The sequence below is a fragment of the Periplaneta americana genome, chromosome 8 (genome assembly GCF_040183065.1).
Source record: "Periplaneta americana isolate PAMFEO1 chromosome 8, P.americana_PAMFEO1_priV1, whole genome shotgun sequence".
Lineage (NCBI taxonomy): Eukaryota > Metazoa > Arthropoda > Insecta > Blattodea > Blattidae > Periplaneta > Periplaneta americana.
In genome coordinates, this window is record NC_091124.1 from 51,442,749 (window position 1) to 51,463,585 (window position 20,837).

The following is a 20,837-nucleotide window of genomic DNA, read 5'->3' on the forward strand; positions in this document are numbered from 1 at the left end:
TGAAACATACAGCAGAGTCCGTATAGGTCAGTTTCTATCTGATGCTTTTCCAATTCACTGCGGGCTAAAGCAGGGAGATGCACTATCACCTTTACTTTTTAACTTCGCTCTAGAATATGCCATTAGGAAAGTTCAGGATAACAGGCAGGGTTTGGAATTGAACGGGTTACATCAGCTTCTTGTCTATGCGGATGACGTGAATATGTTAGGAGAAAATACACAAACGATTAGGGAAAACACGGAAATTTTACTTGAAGCAAGTAGAGCGATCGGTTTGGAAGTAAATCCCGAAAAGACAAAGTATATGATTATGTCTCGTGACCAGAATATTGTACGAAATGGAAATATAAAAATTGGAGATTTATCCTTCGAAGAGGTGGAAAAATTCAAATATCTTGGAGCAACAGTAACAAATATAAATAACACTCGGGAGGAAATTAAACGCAGAATAAATATGGGAAATGCGTGTTATTATTCGGTTGAGAAGCTCTTATCATCCAGTCTGCTGTCGAAAAATCTGAAAGTTAGAATTTATAAAACAGTTATATTACCGGTCCTTCTGTATGGTTGTGAAACTTGGACTCTCACTCTGAGAGAGGAACATAGGTTCAGGGTGTTTGAGAATAAGGTGCTAAGGAAAATATTTGGGGCTAAGCGGGATGAAGTTACAGGAGAATGGAGAAAGTTACACAACACAGAACTGCACGCATTGTATTCTTCACCTGACATAATTAGGAACATTAAATCCAGACGTTTGAGATGGGCAGGGCATGTAGCACGTATGGGCGAATCCAGAAATGCATATAGAGTGTTAGTTGGGAGACCGGAGGGAAAAAGACCTTTAGGGAGGCCGAGACGTAGATGGGAGGATAATATTAAAATGGATTTGAGGGAGGTGGGGTATGATGATAGAGACTGGATTAATCTTGCACAGGATAGGGACCGCTGGCGGGCTTATGTGAGGGCGGCAATGAACCTTCGGGTTCCTTAAAAGCCATTTGTAAGTAAGTAAGTAAGTATTACAATTACAAATAATATTACAATTAGTATTAAATTTACAATTACAATAAAATCAAAGTACGAAAAGATTGCCTGAATAATTAAAGCTAGATAATTTATCATAGAGAAACAAAGAATATTTTATATTTACTGAATTACAAATTAAATCTAGAATAACAAAATTGTATAGTGATGAAATTACTGAATATTGAAATATTTTGTGATAGATTAAAGAAACTATTTACAAGTAATCAATTACTGACCAAGTGCCTAGTAAGTTTTCGTTTGAATTCAATTTTATTTCGACAGTCCCTGATGCTAGCAGGTAGCGAATTCCAGAGTCTTGGCAGGGCTATTGTGAAAGAAGATGAGTATGAGGAGGTGCGATGGGATGGTATTGTTAGTATTGTTTCATGACGAGAGCGTGTGTTCAGATTATGGTGGGAAGAAAGGTAAGTGAAGCGAGACGACAGGTACGAAGGAATGGAAGAGTTCAAGATTTCGAAGAGAAAGAGAAGTGAATGTAAATTTCTTTTCTTATCTAGTTTAAGATTATGAGCCTAAGTGGAATTCGAACCCATTCCCGAACGGCCTACTAAGCGAATTGGTTAAGTATTAGAAGTCGTTAAACCAACATAGTTCCTCGCATCTGATGGAGTGACTTTGATTGCCTATTTGAATAAAGCGGATGGTGTTTCTGGAACATTGTCTATGTGCACTTTTTTTAGATTTACTCTATTTAATTGCCGTCGTGAGATCATTTCAATTACTCTGAGAGTGTGGATTAGAAGTACTTACGGAGGCGACGATGGTGACGAGGTATCGCTGCGTGCGTTCGAAGTCGAGACTCCTGTTCACGGTGACCTGGCCCTGGTGCGGCAGGTTGATGGAGAAGTATCCGGCGCCGTCCGCCACGGTGACGCGGTTGCGCCCGACGCCGTCGTCAGTGCCCAGGCCTGCACCATCCCCGGGCACGATGAAGTATTCCACCAGACCGTTCACTCCAGCGTCCACATCCTCCGCGTGGACTCCCTGGAAGATCGTCGTCCCCACCGGCGTCAACTGCGGACACACAAGAAGGCATAGTGAGAACAATGGAGTTAAGATCATTTCTTGGCAGGATTATAATAAAACAGCGACACATATTTAAAACTATATAAGTGCTCAGTTACTTTACGGTATTGATCTGAGTATTACAGGGTGATCCGTTTGGGTATGGATAAAATAAAAACATCGTAAAACATTTTCTACTGAACTTTATTTGTTGAAACTTTGTGCATACAACACTGAAAGATGGGAGATTCCTCAGAGCTCAACATGACCCCCATTGCATACCCTGCACAACTCATAACTGTGATGCAATTCAGCCCATGCCCAGTGTAACATAAGAGGGGTGATTGTTGAAAAGCTTGAGTAATTTTTACTTTCAGATCATCAATGTTCCTGGGTTTCTGTGAACAGACAATGTCTTTAACAAAACTCTACACGAATTTTTTTGTTTATTTTAGTAGGCCTAGGTTATTTTACGACGCTTTATCAACATCTCAGGTTATTTAGCGTCAGAATGAGATGAAGGTGATAATGCCAGTGAAATAAGTCCAGGGCCCAACACCGAAAGCTACCCAGCATTTGCTTATATTGGGTTGAGGGAAAACCCCGGAAAAAACCTCAACCAAGTAACTTGCCCCGACCGGGAATCGAACCCGGGCCACCTGCTTTTGCGGCTTGACGCTCTAACCGTTACTCCACAGGTGTGGACTACAAGAAGAAGTCAGGAGGGGTTAGATCTGGGGAGTTTGGGTACCAAGCCAGTAGATAGCTGCTTTTCTTACTGGGTTTCGCCTGCGACCTCCTGCATGTTTTTTTTAAACACAGAATCTGTTTCTACAAATGTTCGATACCACAACATTATGGAATCGTATTTAGATACATTACACACACTATAGTCACGTCGAAATTTCCTTTGAGCTCTTTTAACACTCTCAAATTTAGCATACCAAAGAACACATTGTGTCCGCTGTTGATTTTTAGTAGCCATTTTAATCATTGTCCTTTCAGATTATACATTGTTGATTGTCATATATGGAAACACCCATCTTTTAATCATAATATACCCAGCAAGAAATTTTTCCTACTATCATAATAGTTTTATAATAATAAATTAATATTATCCATACCCAAACGGATCAGACTATAGTATAAAGGTATTTTTTTATCCTCGACCAAATATTGCGGAGGTACGGTAACAATTTTTACAAAATGAACATTTTGTAAATACAAAAAAGAGCAAATGTGCACCGTGTATATAAAATAATGTACCTTAGGTATCAAAAATACACAATAACTTGGAAACCCATGAACATATTTTTACTTTGTTTGCTTTGTAAGATCAATATAATATGTTGGGATTTTAGTTTCACAGCTTTCACATGCGCGCCTCTTATTGCTCCGATGGTCTATATTCGATAACTAATTGCGGTCATAGTTTCTAGAGGATACATTGTGTGATTCTTTCACGTAAGACCTGAACATTCCTTACGGGCGTTCTGTGGACCTTTCCTTTACATAACTCCACATAAAAATATGGTGACAGTGGTGGCCAAGAAATATCGCTTCATCAGAAAACAGTACTCTTTTGGCTATTTTGTTCAACATATCCACTGCAAAATTCATTATTTTTTCCTCATCCCGTGCTTTCAATGCCTGCAGAATTTGCACTTTATATAGATAACTTAGAGTTGAAAGCTAGGCGCTCACTCACCGGAAAGAATTCGTTCCCTGCGTTCGGATTTTTATTCTTTGCGTTATTTTAAATGGAGCATCGCCCACTTGGTCGTATCGCCTATGTCCGCATGACCGGACCGATCAGAATTCTTGCCAGAGGATTCTAAACGGATTTTCGTACGGTCCAAGATCGAAATATAAAATGTCATAGCAAATTATATCGATTGCAAGGTCTCCAATCGTGGTAATATTGAAGGTATAATGAAATGGACGACGCGAAGGTTATTTTATTAAGTTCAACAATATGAAGAACTTTATAATTTATGAAATTAGAATTAAAGAAATATATGGAGAAAGAACATATGGGATGAGATCGGGAAAATACTAAATTAACCAGATATGTCCTTCATAGTTTAAGTTACAGAGCTAGTCATTTTATTTCCAGGTTTAGTTCAGAACACTACAATGAAATAATGTGCTCTAACGGTAAATTACAACACTGTTTGACATTCATTCGGAAAAGCGGACAATCAGCGATACTATAATAAAAATCAGAACGTAACAAATGAATTTTTTTCGGTAAGTGAGCTTCCGAAGGATTTTTTAATCGTTGTGTGTGGAATTTACAACTCTCGTAATCCAAGACGAAGGGACTTTAAGGGACTGTGATGGAAACTTTACACTGGGTCTTTTTGGGCTTGACGCCTTTCCTACACTACCATATCCCATAAACCACTCACACCGTCATGTCTAGAGAGTGCATGTCGCGTATTGCAAATTCTCCTGAAGTTTCATTGCACCTGTGTTGTGGAATTTGTCTGAATTAGTCACTCTATACAACGAGTCTTTTATTGTACATTCGCTATTAAAATAAGAAGAAAATTGAAAACTACGCCCACAATTGACAACAATGCTTAATTACTGTCAATCCAGAAATCGGTCTAGTGGATGACGAACCTTCTTGAATGATTCAATTGTGCTCATTCAAAATGTTAACATTGTTTTGCCCTAACCCCTCCCATCCCTCTGAAGAAAAAGTTAATGTAATTAACAGTTTGTCAGTCGTAATATGATGTGGGATCACGAGTGGGTTGTGAGTCGTGACAAAGAGGCCGGCCACACACGTGGTCCGCAATGGCGACAGCGCGATCACGATTCCCGCTGCTTATTCATTCCTCGTCAGTGCCGCGCGCTGATTCACTCCACTCGTACGCTGCTATAAAGATTACGAAGCTGGTACCGATGTCGTCAGCCGGCTTTAAACGAAACCAGCCTCACTGTCACTTCTTCGCGATAATTAATCGTATATTATGAATAAGTGACACAGGATTTGAGGAAATCCCTATGATTGCGCGGTATAGGGTAATGGAATTAGGCTAATTAAATTCAATTTTCTGAATGTTTAAATGTGTCTAAGGAACGGAATGAAATAAGCTATGAATAAAACAGTCAATGCAATAATAATAATAATAATAATAATAATAATAATAATAATAATAATAATAATAATAATAATAATAATAATAACAGTAGTAGTAGTAAGTAGTAACTAGTAGGTAGTAGTGGTAGTAGTTAAGTAGTAGTAGTAGTAGTACAGTTTAGTTTAGTAGTAGTTTTGTAGTAGTTTAGCAGAAGTTAAGTAATAGTAGTTTAGTAGTAGTAGTAGTAGTTTAGTAGTAGTAGTAGTAGTAGTAGTTTAGTAGTAGTAGTTTAGTAGTAGTAGTAGTTTAGTAGTAGTAGTAGTTTAGTAGTTTAGTAGTAGTTGTTAAGTAGTAGTAGTAGTTAAGAAGTAGTTACGTAGTAGTAGTTAAGTAATACTAGTTTAGTAGTTGTAGTAGTTTAGTTAAGTAGTACAGGTAGTTAAGACGTAGTAGTAGTTTAGTTTAGTTTAGTTTAGTTTAGTTTAGTAGTAGTTGTAGTAATTTAGTAGTAGTTTTATAGTAGTTTAGTAGTAGTTTTGTAGTAGTTTAGTAATAGTTTTATAGTAGTTGAGTAGTAGTTTTGTAGTAGTTTAGTAATAGTTAAGTAGTAGTAGTAGTAGTAGTAGAAGTAGTTAAGTAGTAGTAGTAGTAAATACACAAATTATTAGGGAAAACACGAGAATTTTACTTGAAGCAAGTAAAGAGATAGGTTTGGAAGTAAATACTGAAAAGATAAAGTATAGATATGTGATTGTCTCTTGACCAGAATATAGTATGAAATGAAAATATAAAAACTGGAAATTCATTTAATCTTTTAAAGAAGTGTAAAATTAAGATATCTTGGATCTACAGTAACAAATACAAATTACACTCGGGAGGAAATTAAATGCAGAATAAATACGAGAAATGCCTGTTATTATTCGGTTGAGAAACTTTTGTCAAATATAATATGAATATTTATTTTCAGTCAATGACTTTACTATTAATATATGTAAAGTGCGAGTCCTTACATTACATGATTTAATATTGTATGAACGTTTTCGTCGGTTTCATACCAACATCATCAGATACAACATTCTATATAGCAATATAATCACTAACAGGTACATATGTCTCTACAAACTAAAATACAATATACAGGGTGTTTAAAAATACGGGGCATAATTTCAGGTATGTATTTCCCACATGTAGACAATCAAAATAGTTCATTACAACATGTGTCCGGAAAAGCTTCATTTCCGAGTTATGGCCTTCACAACATTGAAATTCACCGGAACGTTTTTCTTTCCGCAGGTCGTTGTCATTACAGAAGATGTTCAAAATGTCCACCTCCTGCTTGAATACAGACCTCACATCGATGTCTCATTGACCTGCGAACACGATCCCAAACTCCAGGAGTATTGCGTATGTCCTCAGAACATGCCACAATTCGATTCCGAAGGGATTCCAAATCAGGCACTGGAGACGAATAAACCAATGATTTTAAATGGCCCCACAAGTAGAAATCGAGAGGGTTCAGATCAGGTGAGCGTGGAGGCCAAGCAATTGGGCTACCTCTACCTATACATCGGTCAGGAAATCTTCGATCCAAGTACCGGCAAGCCGTACGACTGAAGTGTGCAGGAGCGCCATCATGCAAGAACTGAATGTGTTTACGATTGATCAGTGGCGTGTCTTCTAAAACATGAGGTATGGTGTTTTCCAGGAAGTTAGTGTACGCCTGCCCCGTAAGTCTGTTTACAAGTACATGGGGTCCAACTAATCGATCACCAATGATACCGGCCCACATGTTGAGGGAGAACCGCACCTGGTGATGAGATGGAACAGTTGCACGTGGGTTGGTTTTCATACGCCCATACATGCTGATTGTGGAAATTTGTTATGCCTTCTCGTGTGAACTGTGCTTCATCTGTAAATAATACTAAGGCAGGAAAGTTCGGATTTACACCACACTGCTGCAAGAACCACTGACAGAACCTAACTCGTGCAGGGTAATCTGCTGGTGACAGGGCCTGTACACGTTGCAAATGATAAGGATACAATTGATACATACTCTTTCAACAGTCTCCAGACAGTCGTATGAGGAACATTGACTTGCAACGCTACCCTTCGTGTGCTGATAGAAGGAGTCATGTTCACAGCCTCCAGAATCTCCTCCTGTACTTCTGGAGTTGTAGATCTTGGTCGTCCCCTTCCCAAACCAGGAGAGTTAAATTTTCCATACTCGCACAGACGGTAATGGAGACGTACAAATGTCTTCCGATCTGGACATTGTCGCTGTGGGTACCTCTCCTGGTACAAACGACGAGCCAGCGCAGCATTGCCGTCCGCCTTACCGTACATGAAGTGTATCTCTGCCAGCTCTTGATTTGAATACATGTCGCACAGTCTAACGCCTACACAACACTGAATGTAACCTTCGCCTCGAAATGAACTGTCAGAGTGCCCTCTTAATGTCTCCTTTGACGGCAACGACCTGCGGAAAGAAAAACGTTCCGGTGAATTTCAATGGTGTGAAGGCCATAACTCAGAAATAAAGCATTTCCGGACACATGTTGTAATGAACTATTTTGATTGTCTACATGTGGGAAATACATACCTGAAATTATGCCCCGTATTTTTTAAACACTCTGTATATTAATAAGCATACCTACAATATGATAAAAACATGATAAAAACCAACATAATTAGGACATAAATGTGTCTTTCTTGTGTGACTACACCCTACTGTCAAATGATTAAAAAGCACACGGTGATCACAATACTTGTACAAATATGTCTGCAGGTATTCACTGATAAAATAATAAAAAATTAAATTAAATCTGTATACTATATTGTGTGAAGAGATGCATTACAGTCTTTGAACTATGTTAACTGATTTGTTCGTGCCCGTATTCTTGTTTTATCATTGCTGCACGTCTTTTCACCTTCTAAATATATGTACGTCATAATACTGTAATATATTGTCAAATAGTCTGTTTAAAAAAAACTGAAAGTTAGAATTTATAAAACAGTTATTTTACCGGTTGTTCTGTATGGTTTTGAAACTTGGACTGTCACTTTGAGAGATGAGCATACAGTAGCTTAAGGATGTTTGAGAATAAGGTGCTTAGCAAAATATTTGGGCTAAGAGGGATGAAATTACAGGAGAATGGAGAAAGTTGCACAACGCAGAACTGCACACATTGTATTTGTCACTTAACACAATTAGGAACATTAAATCTAGACGTTTGAGATGGACAGGGTATGTAGCACAGGGGATTTGAGGAAATCCAAGTTCTGTTCAGTGTTTTAGAAGTCTTGAAACGCAGTTGCCAATTCACAACCTGTTACACAGAAGCGTTTGAAATGTGGTTATGGAGAAGAATGGAACGTGTGAAGTGGACAGACAGAATAACAAATGAATCTGTGTTAGAAAGAGTGGGTGAAGAAAGAATGATGTTGAAACTGACCAGGAAGATGAAAAGGAATTGATAGGGTCACTGGCTGAGAAGAAACTGCCTACTGAAGGATGCACTGGAAGGAATGGTTAACGGGAGAAGAGTTCGGGGCAGAAGAAATATCAAATGATAGACGAATAGACGACATTAAGATATATGGATTATATGTGGAAACAAAGAGGAAGGCATAAAAAGGAAAGATTGGAGAAAGCTGGGTTTGCACTGAAAGACCTGCCCTTGAGCAGAACACTAAACTGACTACAGAAGAATAATTGCTGATAGTCAGTGCTTACTATCAAATGGTTAGTCTGAACTCAATGTTAATTCATACTTCGTGGATGGCTTGCGTATTAATTAATCTCTGGTCACTGAACTATAGAACGAAAAACAAACGCGTACAAAATGCATTTTTATTCATCGCTCGTTTGGTAGCAACATACTGTAGAACAGTCGGAATCCTGGAAATGAAATGTTAAGACTCGGGAATCAGCTGTCGTTGTAGAAAAACATTTTCTAATGCTGAATATCTGATCGATTCCAATTCTACCGTAACACACTATCATTATCCTTTCATCTTCTCGAAGGGTGAAAGTGATTTCATCTGAAAGGTTTTTTTCCCTCACGTCCTCGCTGAACATTTTCGTGAGCTCATCTCTATCACTAAGCTCGCACGCGACTAGCAGCTTGAAGTAAGGAAAGACGATTTTAAATTCAGTAAATGTTACCGAAGATAAGATAGAGGCACAAGAAGAGAACTACAGCTTCAAATAGTTGCAAGATATGCCTACCAAATGAAGTAGCTACAAATGTATGGAAGGAATAGACTATAATTGATACGAGTAGATGTCCAATCGTATAAGAGTTTGAGAACTCGCATGCAAAAACTGGACTGAATTTTAAATTTTGACTCTATCCCGTATTACATTAATTATAAAACTAGAACCAGCATGTAAAATGCGAATCCTAGTTGATTCGAAGTTTAATAATATTAAAATTGAAGACATTATTACAAAAACAACCCTTGTTAAAATTGCTATTTTTCAGGACAATAAAAATAAATAGAACAACACATGTCAGCTGTTTCCGTAAACTGGTGTTTATCCTTGTGGCTATTGCACTGCAAATGACATGTGTCATTTTGGAGTCTATAAACATTTGAAATAGTAATAAATGTGTCAACTCAGTTTCATTAAAAATGACTAGGGCTGTTTTTTTGTAATAATGTCTTCAATTTCTTATTATGTTGATGTATACAGGGCCATTACGACCGATTAAAGGTGGTGGAATAAATATATCACATCATATCATATCATATCGTATATCACACATCACACCATTATGTTGATGTCAATGCGAAGATATAGTATTATGATCTTTTTATTTGGTTATTTAACGACGCTGTATCAACCATTAGATTATATTTTATTTCGCGTCGAAGCGAGATAAGACCGAGAATTCGCCATAGTTTACTTGACCTCAGAAAAAAACCAACGAGGAAATCAGTCCAAGCGGGGATCGCACCAGCGCTCGAGCTCAACTCCGGATTGATAGGAAAGCGTCTTAGCCGACTGAGCTGTGCTGTGGTTGTTACGGTCTCACAAATAAAACGAATATGATTTTTGTACGAGACTTAAGGGTGGTTCACAATAAACCGGGAACGGAAACGAGAACGAGAACAGAAATATTGTTAAAATAAATGTATTTAAATGTGAGCTTTCACAATTAATTATTGTGAATGCTCACATTTAAATACAAATATTTTAAAAATATTTCCGTTCTCCTTCCCGTTGTCGTTTCAGTTCCCGGTTTATTGTAAACCAGCCTTTATACAGAGTTAGGACAGAAAACGTTAGTAATAATCCATACATAAGCGATGGATGAATAAGCAGTGTGCAACCATTGTTTTGCTGTAGTTATATACACATAAAAATCTCCTGTTTAAGCGTTGTATATAGAGAAAAAATGGCCGATTCTCTAACAGCTGTTCGGACTGATTGTCATTTTATGATGATGGTTGCCACAGAGCAACAAATCGAAGAGCACAGAATAATTGCTATAGCTGTACCCTTCGATCAAAAATATAGTGTGATAATTGATTAGGCCCAGTTGTACTATCGATACTTAGCGTGACACACTAACGCACACTATCGGATGCAATAAAGAATCTCAATTATTCTGTTACCTGTCATAATATATCATTACGAAACGCACACTATCGGATGCAATAAAGAATCTCAATTATTCTGTTACCTGTCATAATAAATCATTACGAAACTATGACGTAGTTCTGTAGCAGTTGTAGTATTACATATGATAGTGACAATACAGCATTCCTACCACTTCTGGTAGTTACCTATTTGACGGTAGGTGGTCGGCTAGGGCCTGGTGAGGCTTGTGTTTTGAAGCGCTATGGAGTTAGAAGTTTTGATGATGATGATGATGATGATGATGATGATGATGATGATGATGATAGAGGAAAAATAAGTACAAATTATAAACATAAACCTTAATCCTGACGACTGTGTTGTCAATGATATTTTATCGTTGTGGCCGACTCTTTTTGAAGTTCCGGTACGAGGCCAGACATGTTTTCAAGTTATGTGCAGCAGAGGGAGAGACCGCAAGTGGAAATCCAAGCCGTAGTTCCGCGTGAGGGCTCGAGGCTGAGAGATGCGGTTACAGGAGTAAACTATCACGTTCGAGAAGGGCGAATGCACTGCAGTTAGCCGCTTCCGGATCAACTGCTCCACACACGCGCACTAAAATAAACGCTTCGTACGTATCATGCACGCTTGGCTATAACACACGTGCATCAACGTCGGTTAGCGTAACCATCGCTTAAAATTGCCACCTAATTCCTGGTTAAGCATTTTTACGGTGCATCGACCTCGGTTAGGGCTTAAACAGGATTTATATTTGGACGATATGCTAAACGAGTGGAATAAACAGATAACACAAAGAGCCAAAGAAATTTATATTAATAAAGATATATATCTCTATTAATATAAATTTCCTTGGCTCTTTGTATTATCAATACATTACTCTTTGCAGATGACCAGGCTCTTATCGCAATGTCTGAGGAAGAACTGCAGTACGGTATATATAAGTTAAATACAATAGCAAAAGCTTATAATTTTGAGATGTCAAAATCTAAAACCGAAGTAATGGCATTCAAATGGAAGGACCATGTAAGATAAAAAATTGTAGTATTCACATTATTCTGAAACAAGTGTCACACTTTAATTATTTGGGAAATGATATAACCTATAGCTATGATAGAGATGTACAAATAAAACTTTCCAAGTACAAATACATGTGTGGTACAATCAGAATAGTTTTAGGAAGTAAAACAAGAAAGAAAACACAATTAAAATTATATAAGGCTATAGCAGTTCCATCCCTCTTATATGGTAGTGAGAATTGGGTCCTAAGACAGAAAGAAATGAATAATATACAGTCATCAGAAATGAAATTTCTAAGAGCAGTCAAAGGAATTAGAAATTAAATCTATAATTCAGCAAGTCTATGATTATAAGAAAAGATAGATCGACCATTTACAGAGAATGGATTATGGAAGGTTTCCGAAGTTGGTATGGAATTATAAACCACGAGGAAGACGGGACCCTGGCAGACCAAGAAAGCGATGGAGTATTGAGCCGGAACAGGCCACGGGGCCTATACCATGAAGAAGAAGAAGAAGAAGAAGAAGAAGAAGAAGAAGAAGAAGAAGAAGATGATGATGATGATGATGTTGGTGATGATGATACTTTTTTTGGGTGAAGGGGGGATGTAAATAGGTCTTTGTTCGAGGCAAAATGAATGAGAAAATGTAACATTTTTAGCGAAGTTCGAAAAGTCTCCGCACATGCCATAGCGTCTAGTGGTGCCATGTGTTGTGTGTTGCATACCTACGTACTTACAAGTGAATAAGGGACGAGCATTATCTCATAAAGAAGTAGCGTTATTTGCTTATAACCGGATACTGTCAAAAAATCTGTCACTTCCTTAGTCATCAGAAATTTAAATACAATAAGAGTATTAATAAATAGAAGAACCATAAAAATAACAATAAAATACAATACACTATAACAAAAAAACGCATTCACGCAATCGTAAGATTCTGTGAAACATATACCTTATTTTACAGATCCCTTCTTTTCTTTAGTTGATATTTGAAGAAAAATTTTAATAGCTTATTTTATTTCATTCCAATATACAGTAGGCCTAATAATTATTTTGATGTTTATATAAAACGCGAAATATATTTTATGCTCGATCATGCCGAAATGTAGTAATTATACACCTGGTAGCAGACCTTTAATGCATGTCATTAAAGTACACCTACTCATTAAAGGTCAGGTCTTTCAGCCAATGACGACTCAGGTTACAACTGTTCAGCCAATGACAGGTCAGCTTTCTACCGTTATAAAACCGCAAGTATCGATTATTCTCGGATATGCAATCGAAAGAGAGCGAAAAGTCACAGAGGCTGGAAATCCAATACTGTCGCAGAAGGTTATGTTCTGTTACTATAATAATTAGCGTTAATTGTAAATAATATTCAAATAAATTCAATTTGTCATATCGTTTTTCAATGTCTAATTTAATTTCAATGTTATCTCTGTAGGTTCTTATAGCCTAGCAAGTTCAATGTGAACATCTGTTCCTCGGAAAAAATCAATACTTTCGCGTCTGCGCACATCTCTAAACATACGGGACATTGGTCAAGGTCAGATACAAAGAAAATTAGTAATACCAACTTAGAAATATGGTCGAGCATAAAAAGTCGTATGAAACTCGCCTATAATGGTAATTAAGAAGCTCGTATGAAAATTATGAAACTCGCTTGCGCTCGTTTCATAAATATCCATACTCGCTTCTTAATTACCTTCATTATAGGCTCGTTGCATAATGTACTATTAAAATCTTAAAATACTTTCTTGTTTTATTTCAATCAGATTTGTTAAATTTTATATGAACTTCTTTAATCGAAGATTATTTCTTACCTTTTTTAATTTTTAATTTAAACATCTGAATGTCCATATAAAAATCTCTTTCTTGTCATGGAGAAAATAACTAATTACGAATTTAAAACATATTCGGGACACTCCTTGACTTTGTTGTGCACAATTCTCACAATAACAATACCGATACACTGCAATGAAGATGTTTTCTCCCGCACATTACCTTAGGACTTGTAGCTCAAATAACAACTAAGATGAGAACTGTGTTATTGTTATCATTTGTTCGAGTTCGGCTACTTATTATCCGTATCACTGTGGGCATGTTGCTAAACATTAAGTTTGTTGAATTAAAGTTATGTAGGTCAAGGACTTCACTTGTAGGCTATATAATTCGGTAAGTTTCCCTTCGTGCGTGTCCGATTTCTTGACGCGCAATGCATGCATGACCCGTAAAGAGATGCATGTTGCACGACATAAAAGCTTTGTTCCTCGGAATCACTCTGTCTCCTCTGGTGAACCCTTGTTGCAGTTGAAGGCCATTTTCACTTTCTGTAGCAAATGCCTCATGAGTACCTATTTATTTCAGCCAAGAAGGGGTAACGAGATGGAAAAGTTTGTATTCACGTTGGAATTGTAGAATTATCTTTGGTAATCTCAGACATCGAGTGACATTTATTAGGACTAGTTCGTGAATAAAATAAAAATGTAAATAATATATGCCTAAAATTCGCTCACAAAATGTCAATAATTGTATATTTATGAATACTTAACCTATTCAGACATTGTGAAGTCGAAATAGATGAATAACGATTACTGCAATAAAGAAATTGAATGTTATTCAGTAATGCCAACTAAGAAAAGCGAAATACAGGTTTAAAAATGTTAATTACATGTTCTGAGCTTTTCTCTTATTATTACAACAGCAATATGTTTTCATTATCTGCTGAAATCGTAATTTAATTTTAAAATTTTATAATATAATTACAAATAACCTGATTAAGACATTAATTAAATGAATAAGTGTTACGAAGGAATGTCATTTTCTTTAGATACAGTGGACATGGAATTAGAGGATGAAGATGTAGATGTGAAAGTAGGATTTCGCACTTTATTTAGTACAATGGATTCAAACTCATCGATTTACGTGGAAACAGTTGGCGACACTGATTAAACAAAAGAACGACCGTGCGGTAAATTTATAGTGATAAATCAAGCTATAGAAATTATCACAATGTATGATTTTGATTGGTTGGAATTCAAAATTTCATTACACTTCATTGGCCGAAAATGAAATGACGTCATATAAACGAAATAGTCATAAGTAATACTATCGATGATTAAGACACTGTTAAATTATGTTTTATTGCAATTATAAGAACATAATTTGTATTTTATTCATATTTTTAGACATTTGGTTATGGGGACGAATGTTTGTAAGGGGAGACTATAGGAAAAGTGATAATTTTTACAATGTTTTTAGATATAGTTCTCATTTTTGGTACACATATGTATCTTAGCAACCTAATAGTTACCAAAATTTGAATTTCATCTTATAATTATATTTTCAGTTATTCAACTTAAAAAAGGGAACCAAATTTTCAAAAATCCATTCTTTATACAAATTTCATCAAACCATTCTGAATAACTTTTAACAGCACCACTGCTATGTTAGAAACCTTTGTTAGGCATTGATTTTTTCAATAATCTCAGATTACAGAGAAAAAATAATTTGTGAAATAGACATATTTTAAAAATTCTTTTGTTTCTGCTACATATAATTTTCTCTTTTAAACGTTGGAGAGTTATAAAAAAAACTGCATAGAGAACATTTTTAAATATGGTATAGTGAATATACAGAAAAAACATTAAGATTCCTAACTTCAAAATTGTAGAAATCTTAGGCACTTGCATCACGAGAAATGAAAAAAATATTATAGCGGAAAAAAATGGAATTATGTCATCATTGTACAAGGGTTTGCAATGATCTTCTTACGCACATGAAACTTTGGAAAATTATAGAGGAGGGGACTGGGAAAGATTTACGGGGTAAGAAAATCCTCTTTTGTCCAAAAATTTAATATTTTCTTTTTAGGCTTTCCTTAAGCACTGCCTTTTGTACGCATCTGAGATCGAGCTCAACAACTTTAGAAGTTCATACGATGAAAGAGTAATGGAACGGAGAAAAATTCTCTCCGGCGCCGGGATTTGAACCCGGGTTTTCAGCTCTACGTGTTGACGCTTTATCCACTAAGCCACACTGGATTCCACCCCGGCGTCGGAAGAATCGTCTCAGTTTTAAGTTCCAACTCTTGGGTTCCCTCTATTGGCCGCCCTCTGCACTACGTCATAGATATCTATGAACCTAGGACCGAAGTCCACACATGTGCTGAGGTGCACTCGTTATGAGTGACTAGTTGGCCGGGATCCGACGGAATAAGCGCCGTCTTAAATCACGAAGTGATTTACGCATATCATATATATTATAATGTACCGAAGTACATATGATATTTCCATGCAAATATTCTGCGTCATCATACGATGAAAGAGTAATGGAACGGAGAAAAATTCTCTCCGGCGCTGGGATTTGAACCCGGGTTTTCAGCTCTACGTGCTGACGCTTTATCCACTAAGCCACACCGGATTCCACCCCGGGCGGCCACTAGAGGGAACCCAAGAGTTGGAACTTAAAACTGAGACGATTCTTCCGACGCCGGGGTGGAATCCGGTGTGGCTTAGTGGATAAAACGTCAGCACGTAGAGCTGAAAACCCGGGTTCAAATCCCGGCGCCGGAGAGAATTTTTCTCCGTTCCATTACTCTTTAATCGTATGATGACGCAGAATATCTGCATGGAAATATCATATGTACTTCGGTACATTATAATATATTTAGAAGTTCAGACTGTTCGTATCTTAGCTCAAAACAAAGATATTTACTGCATTCAATGATAGTAATAGTGTAATAATCTATTGTTAATGTCACACAATTATTAATATGAGTAAGCAGCCATTTCTACGATTCAGTTTTATATTTTCCGAGATATTTCTGCAATTCCGAGAGGAGTCCCCTTAAAACCATGGAAAAAAATCATGTTTACCCTGCCGCTCGTAAACAAGTTTTAACGTAGTACTCCACAAATCTGCTTCCTTTCACTTCACTAGCCGATTGAGCGACAGCTGGTCCTAAAATAAGTACTATTTTGTGTTGAGGTGAAGGTAAAAGTTCAAATATGGTGACTCACACTGTTCAGAAGTAATCGGGAAGCACTTTTCATAAGAACTTAATTAGGCAGAATGTTAAAGTGCTTTGTACACAGCCTCTTCGCTTGATCGTCATTTTAATTTAATGATTCGGTACCTTGCCAGTTCCGCTTCACTACAGGAATCGCAACAAATACTGTTTGAAAGAAGCGAGATCTTGCGGTCATGCGGTCGATACGACGTGAAACAACCATCTCGCTTTAAATTACGAAAAAAGAACTACAGTAATTTAGACATTAAAAATTATTTTTTGATTACAGAATAAAATTATATAAATTAATGTAAAAATGGCAGGAATTAAAATCAACTTTAGATAAAAGAAGGGAACACAAAATTCAAGAGCAGTGGTTAGATAAAACAAGACGTTTCCTTTTTCGTGATGTTCTGTAATTTTTAAAGCTGTTGCAGGAGTGTAACCTCTTAACCATTTAAATATAATTCATAAGTTTACCATGTTTAACTGAAAACATTATATTACCGGTTGCTCTGTATGGTTGTGAAACTAGGACTCTCACTTTGAGAGAGGAACCGAGATTAAAAGTGTTTGAGAATATGTGTTAGGCCTATTAGGAAAATATTTGGGGCTAAAAAGGATGAAGTTACAGGAGAATGGAGAAAGTTACACAACGCAGAACTGCACGCATTGCATTCTTCACCTGACATAATTAGGAACATTAAATCTAGACGTTTGAGATGGGCAGAGCATGTAGCACGTATGAGCGAATCCAGAAATGCATATAGAGTTGGGAGGCCGGAGGGAAAAAGACCTTTGAGAAGGCCGAGACGTAGATGGGAGGACAATATTAAAATGAATTTGAGCGAGGTTGGATATGATAATAGAGACTGGATTAATCTTGCACAGGATGGGGACCGATGACGGGCTTATGTAAGGGCTGCAATGAACGTGCGGGTTCCTTAAAAGCCATTTGTAAGTAAAGTAAGTAATGTTATACGTACTCTAAACAAGATAGACATCGGATTGAAAGTTGTGGGAAAAGCTAAATAAATAGACAATAATGGAAGCAAATTATGAAAGCAACAGGATCCATCCCGTGCTGTGGAGCCAGAAAATACCAAAATCATGAAAGTTCAAGGACGATTTCGAGTTGACACGAAGGAATTTTCCTTAACTGAGAAACACAGGTAGAAGATAAAGAAGGTCTGTGTACGTTTGTTGTAAAGTGTAACTTTATGTCTTGGTTATCGAGTTTCGTTTCGTCTGGTGAGTGGTCAAGAGCAAGCGGGACGGACATTCAACTTGGGTCTTTAACACCGCGCAAATCCAACTGTGACGAATATTTCCTCCGAGTTGACTTCTCAAGCGAATCCGAAGCGTCTGACAGACCAAAGCTGATACACTGCTTTTACTTTCTCACACTTCAAAAACGCTCAACATAATTAATCATTTTTTAATATTTCCGTATTGTCTACTTTAAATGACGCTTAACAGAGCAAAGAGCACGTAGTAAGAGACAGAACGCCGTGGGTTGACGGTTATATGTATCACTCCATACTCTGAATACTTTTATATCTGTCATAGAACTGTCATCTGCACTCTTCTCGCCATTTCCTCCAGATAAATGTTGGCGTAGACTTAACGCTTCGTGGAGTCCACGGCCATGGAGGGAGATATTTACCTGTTGCCAGTGTAATGGTCTTGAGTTCTTTTATGTGATTGTCACTTTACGAGAGTCACAAACTATATTCTTTTAACATTCCATCAACAGTAAAATTAGTACAGAACTCTACAAGATAGGGTACAAGAGAAGCAGATAAGAAAGAAAGAAAGAGAAGATGAAGTATAAGAAGAAAAATGTATAAATTAATTGCGTAAGTAAATAGATAAATAAGTAAATAAATGCGTAAATAAAAGGATAAATTAATAAGTACTTATATAAGTGCATAATTAAATACCAATAAATTAATCAAAATAAAGTGTGAATAAATGGATAGATAAATAAATTAATGAATAAAAATAAATATCTAAATAAATGGATAAATAATAAATACTTGAATAAATTTATAAAAAATAAGTAGGCCTAAGTGAATAAATGGGCAAATAAATACATATGCCAATAAATTTTCAAATAAATGCATAGATACGTTAAAAATGGATAAAGAAGTAAATACGTCTGAAAACGTTGACAAATAAATAGTTGAATATGTGAGTGAATTGATAAATGAGTCATTGAATAAGTGAATAAATTGATAGATAATTAAATAAACGAATAATTTGATAAATAAATATGTGAATACATAGTTAAACACATGAATAAATTGATAAACAAGGTGATAAATCAATAAAAAACAAAATAAATACATAAATAAGTAAATAAATGAATAAATAAGCGAATAAATAAGTAAACAAAATAAATATATAAGTAAATAAATTAATAAATTAATGGCTTAAGTAAACGGAAAAATAAGTAACAATATACGTAAATAAGAAAATAATTACCTAAGTGAATGAACAAGGAAATAAATAGTAATAATAGGCAGGTAGGCACTATTATGGATGAAAGAATGTAGTGTTGTCCTTCTAACTATTAAGCAATTATATAATTATTAATAATGAAGAAAGAAAGGAAGGAAAAGAAAGAAAAGTTAATAAAAGGGAAAAGAAATAAAAGATGATGAAAGGAAGAAAGAAGAAGATGGAATGAAGGAAATAATGAAAGTCAAGAAATAAAAAATAAGGGAATAAAAAAATAAAAACTAACGAAAGAAAAATTGATAAGAGAGAAAAATGGAAGATGGAAGAAGGAACACCTTATTAAAAGAGAAAAAAATATAACAATTACAATAAAGGAAGAAAAATGAAGGGAAGAAAATCAAGCATAAGTATAGGTGTAGATAAAAGAGAGAAAGAACGGAGTAAATCAAAATGGCAGAAAGGAACAGAAAGGAAAAAACAAAGAAACGAAACAAAAACAAATAAAATACTGAACACGGTGAATATGAAAATGGAGGAAGCAAGGAAGGAACGGAGAGAAAATGGTCGACAGGTTTTGTTCACTGATTCTTATAAAGCAACTGTGTAAGATCGGCAACTTCTCTGTCTCTGTTGTACAACGTGCAGTCTAAACAAATTAATGCAGGAGTTTTCACCTATATCTACATACGGTATAATAATTCCTAGATAGAGGGCAAAATAAAATTACGGGAATAAGTACGATAAAATCTGTAATGCCGTTTGAACTATTAAAACAAAAGTAAAATTAAGACATTTGAAATGTTGGACTGGGCAATGTTTTAATATGGTTACCTCACAGCCAGTTGGCTAGTCTAAATAGACACTACTCACCCTGCCTGTGAATTTTACGGATTTCTCAAGGCACTAAGACAAATATCGGAATTAGCCCTGAAAAAAATATGTCACAGGCCTACATTCCCCCCCCCCAAAATTCGGGTTTTCCACATTACAGCCTTCACAAAGCGGAGCCTTGATTTTCGAGTGTCGCCTAGGGTAAATTCTGGAGAAATACTCGACCATCACTCGTCCAGTGTAAGGGCTCGGATCTGTCTAGTGAGGACAGCGACGCCCCTCTCTCACCACTCTGCCATCTGCTGGTCAGTCGTACTTGTACATTCTTCTCCTTTATGTGGTAGTTATTATTTTACGTCCATTTTCGCCGTTTCCTATTTAAAAATTATCTAAAGTTCCTTCAACAGAACGGTAAAAACGACCGACCAGCCTCCGCTGGCTTCACGTTCACCTGCCTAAGCAGAGGTGGACGATCATCCTACTAGAATGGTAGTATTGTGTGGTTAGAACAATAATCCCCCGAGTCGTTATAGCTGGCTTTCGTAAACGGATTTCGGCACCTATTGTTGCTCTCCAAGTGCGTCACGATGCTAGGTGGGCACCGGACCCTTACACTAGCCGAAATTTCACGAGAAAATTTCTTCCCCTGTGAGGACTCGAACCAGCGCGCATTCAGTAATTCGAATCTTAGGCAGGATGCCTTAAACCACGGCGCGGGATTGTTACAGGGGGTACTGCACTAAAAATCGTTGGAAAAAAATATAG

The 20,837-nt window shown here is 36.5% G+C and overlaps 1 protein-coding gene across 1 annotated transcript in view; it reads right to left on the bottom strand.

Moving 5' to 3' along the window:
* The window catches only part of Cad99C (cadherin 99C), a 466,185-nt gene that overhangs the window by 121,730 nt on the left and 323,618 nt on the right, over nt 1–20,837 (bottom strand). Inside the window, exon 7 of the mRNA XM_069832876.1 lies at nt 1,798–2,061. Within this exon, the coding sequence (XP_069688977.1) occupies nt 1,798–2,061 (264 nt within the window). The remainder of the gene's footprint in view (nt 1–1,797; nt 2,062–20,837) is intronic.